The following is a 3,886-nucleotide window of genomic DNA, read 5'->3' as shown; positions in this document are numbered from 1 at the left end:
CGGCCTGCTCCGGCCATGATCCTGCGCCCGCGCACTCAATTTTCAACGCCATTTTTTTGTGTGCGGATTCTTAGGAGATGAATACACAGCAGCAGTAGGGGAAGGAGGCTGTGGGGTGTGGGGAAAGACACTATTTCGGTGGAATTTCCAGTGCGTTTCAGCGGTGTGCGCGCGAGAGGTTTTTCTTTTTGTTCTTTATGCGACACAACCCACCTCCCCACCCATCCCGCACGGACATAACTTTATTTTATTAGCACTACGTGGCAATCTGCTGGATTTGTGCGGCATTAAAAGACAATTTTTATAACTTACCAGCGATGCTTTTTCATACTTTTTGCCTCATTTACTTGCGGGGGCTCTGTGCTACAGCTCCTACGACTGCGACTGCTCTTTCTTTATTTTATTTTTTTACTATCCCATCATTCATAGACTCGGCGGCAGGAGGAGCCATCATTTTACTTTTTGTGGTGCCATAAAGCGCGGCCTGTTTATTAAATTCTTGCTGAGAAGTTCATTAGACAAAAAGCAAAAATTAATCAGCAGCTTTTGCCACGGATGTTCCTGCTCGTTCCTTATGGGTGGTACAAGGGAGGGAGGCTATGGATGGTGTTGCAGTGGCTGAAAAGCATGTGGCAGGCAACGCTTTGTGGGTGGAAGCGTATAACTGCCTCGGGTATCCGCAGGAACTCTGCAATTTCTTCACTTTCTACTCTGCTGAACTTTCAATCAAGCTTTCAATCAATATTCCTGCAATGCAATATTTTAAAGAGTTTCAAAGAAATAATAATAATAAATAACTAAAATAATATTAATAAAAAAATAATAAAAAAAGTAATAAAAAATAATTAAATTTGCATAAAATAATTTATTACCAGAGAAAATATTAAATTAAATTAATAATAATAATAATATAATATAATTTAATATAATATAATATGCAGAAACTCTGCAATTGCTTCACTTTCTACTCTGCTGAACTTTCAATCAAGCTTCCATCAATATTCCAGCAATGGAATATTTAAAAGTGTTTGAATGAAATGATAAAAATAATAAACAATAATAAAATAATAAAAAAGTAATAAAAAAATAATTAATTTTGCATAAAATAATTTATTACCACAGAAAATATTAAATTTCCAAAGGATTTAAGGTGATTATAATAAAATAAAATATAATATAATATAATATAATATAATATAATATAATATAATATAATATAATATAATATAATATAATATAATATAATATAATATAATATAATATGCAGCCGCTCACTCACTGCTGCTTCAACGCTTTTATCTATCCGGCATGGTTTCGCTAATAAAAATAATAAATAATAATAAAAAAATAATGAAGTTTGCATAAAATAATTTATTACCGGAGAAAATATTAAATTTCCAAAGGATTTAAGGTGATTATAATATAAAATAATATAATATAATAATAATAATATAATCTAATATCCCTACTAAATAATCTCCACTAAACCCCGCCCTTGAATCTCTCTTATTTCTCATAGCCCAAATACGTGATCAGCATCATGCTGAAGCTGTAGATTCCTTTGGTCAGCTGCAGGGCCGTGTTCATGGACAGCGGCATTACATCGGCGGCGGTGAGGGAGATCTCGTGCTGTGACTTGGCCAACATGAAAATGATCAACTTTTGCTCCTTGACGGGCAGCTCGTACCACAAACAGTTGGCGTAGATCTCCGTGCAGAAATCCTCGTTCTGCAAACAGAATTAAGCTTGAACTTAAGCAAGTAAAAGCGACTGAGCTGAGCTGAGCTCACCGAATTCTCGACAATGGTGCCCAGACCACAGAAGGTGTACATGACTATGAAGGAGTACACCAGATAGATGGGCGCTGCGGGCCAGGCGCCAATGAAGATGCAGGATATAGTGCAGAGAATGCTCACGCAAGTGGTGGACAGCTGGACAAACAAAACGATTCTGTAGGTGCGTTCCGTGGCACGTAGAATACTAAAAAAAAAGAGAACGGGGAGCTGAAAGTTGTTGGAGAGGGGGAGTGGTACCCACAAGACCCACCTCACATACTGCTGATGCCAGGCGAGCAGATCCCAGAGGAGTATTCGCATCTTTTGGTAGTCCGACCGCTGCACAGCCACCGCATTGAAGTCCTTCAGCTTGGCATTGAATATATCCTTGAGCGCGGGCACATTGGCGATGAACAGGAACAGGTACATGTCGCCGCCAAAGTTGCCAAATCCCCCAAAGGCCAGGAGCATCACGTGCATCGAAATGAGCACCAGATAGCCCCCATCCGTGCTCTCATCGATCAACGGCACCCGGAACTGCATTACGAGCATTTTCTTGTTGTAGAAAATCAGATAGAAGAACGGATAGGCGATCAGGCCGCCCACCAACAGGATGTACACCCACATGAAGGCCATCAGCATGTGCCACGTGGTCTTGATGCGCCTCTCCAGGCATCTGCTGTAGTCGCCGCCCCGCTGTCCGTACTCCCTGTAGATGGCCTCGTACCTGCTCTCGATGTGCCGCACCACAGCGGCCATTCTGATGGTGACCAGCAGCTTGGTGAGTCCCTGCACGGCTGATCCAACCATGGCGAAGGCCTGCAGTATTACGGTGAGATCGCCCTCCAGCACGACGCCCACATATACCGTGTATACCGTGCAGCCAAAGAAGAAGAAGATGGCTCCAATCACGAAGTAGGTGAGCCACCACATGCGATAGTCCTCGGGAATGATATCGTTGCCGCAGATTCCCACACAGAAACGGATGGTGCGATTGATCTTGCAGAAGCGTTCAACGGGTCCCTCCGACATGACAATGTTTCTTGGTATCTTGTATCTAAAGAGCTATCACTAGAGGGATTTACTTTGCTCTTTTATCCATCAGAGTTCTGGGCGGATTATGGCACTTTTTCCCTGCAGCAACCGCCTTTTATAGGCCTTCATTTATGACAGTTTATGTCAAACTATTGACAACTTAATAAAGACAATTAGCTAAGCAATCGATTTATCGATTAATTGGCATGCCTCAGCCCATCCAACCCCTCCTGCCTTTTAAAAAACTTTATGCATGAACACATCTGACACATCAACCCCGCCTCCCCCCAAAGGAGCAGAAAATCTCCACGCAATTGATTTAATATAAAATTTTTTAATAAAAAAAAAATCCTTAAAACGAATGAAAAACAAAGAATGCAAACGAGAAAAGCGGACTGGCAGAGACAGAGAGGCAGACAAAAATGTATATCTATTTACAGAGCGCACGGGGCAGCTTGTTGGAGTCCTTGTGTTCGTGTCCTTAGCGCGGAAATTTCGGAGCACGAAGCAGGAAGTGCCCAGGGGGCGAGTGGAGTGGAGTGACAGTGCCTGAAGTGGGATGGCGGGGGGGAGAAAAGCGTTGTGTAAGCGCCTAAGCTTTGGGCCAACAACTAATAAAGGCTATCAACAACAGTTCAAACAGCAACAGCAGCGGCAGCAGCAACAGCAACAACATCACGAACAATAAGCCCAAAACATCCAAAAAAAAAAAAAAAAGGAAAGAAAAACGCACTCAAGTGAATATTTTCTCATTTTCCTTGCATTTTCGCTTTGAAGTTTTTGACATTTCATAAAGCAGATTCTGCAGCCAGAAATTTTCATCCACATTCGGCAAGGCCTTTATTTTATTTTATTTTATTTCGAATTTTTTCGGTTTTTTTTTTTTTTGTGTACGTTTATTTTTGTACGCATTTTTTTTTTCGATCGAAAATCCAGGCAAACAAAAGTAAAAGCCCACCCCTGAAGGAAGGTGTGGCCTGTGAACACAAAAAAGAAAAAGCAAAAAAAAAAAGAAAACGACCCTCACAGGCCTACCCCTGAGACACAGCCAGAGCCAGAGCCACCCCGCCTCCAAC

General features: G+C 41.6%; 1 protein-coding gene across 1 annotated transcript; it reads right to left on the bottom strand.

Moving 5' to 3' along the window:
• Positions 1–1,469: 1,469 nt before the first annotated feature.
• Positions 1,470–2,994, bottom strand: LOC111080906 (odorant receptor 67d). Its single transcript, XM_022376755.2, has 3 exons — positions 2,047–2,994; positions 1,791–1,980; positions 1,470–1,728 (listed from the first exon to the last, which is right to left on the bottom strand). Exons 1-3 carry the CDS (start codon positions 2,805–2,807, stop codon positions 1,507–1,509), a joined length of 1,173 nt encoding a protein of 390 aa, XP_022232447.2. The 5' UTR covers positions 2,808–2,994; the 3' UTR covers positions 1,470–1,506.
• Positions 2,995–3,886: the final 892 nt, after the last annotated feature.

Source organism: Drosophila obscura, unplaced genomic scaffold, assembly GCF_018151105.1.
Source record: "Drosophila obscura isolate BZ-5 IFL unplaced genomic scaffold, ASM1815110v1 contig_181, whole genome shotgun sequence".
Classification (NCBI taxonomy): Eukaryota; Metazoa; Arthropoda; class Insecta; order Diptera; family Drosophilidae; genus Drosophila; species Drosophila obscura.
Note: the sequence above shows the minus strand (reverse complement) of the source record. Positions and strands in the feature narration are given on the sequence as shown.

Bases quoted from the DNA above. Each gene is read 5' to 3' on its own strand.
- LOC111080906 (XM_022376755.2), bottom strand. From the start codon at position 2,807: ATGTCGGAGGGACCCGTTGAACGCTTCTGCAAGATCAATCGCACCATC. The intron at 1,981-2,046 runs GTGGGTCTTGTG...CTTTTTTTTTAG, and splicing joins TGGCATCAGCAGTATGTGAG to TATTCTACGTGCCACGGAAC. The intron at 1,729-1,790 runs GTGAGCTCAGCT...TTCTGTTTGCAG, and splicing joins GCACCATTGTCGAGAATTCG to AACGAGGATTTCTGCACGGA.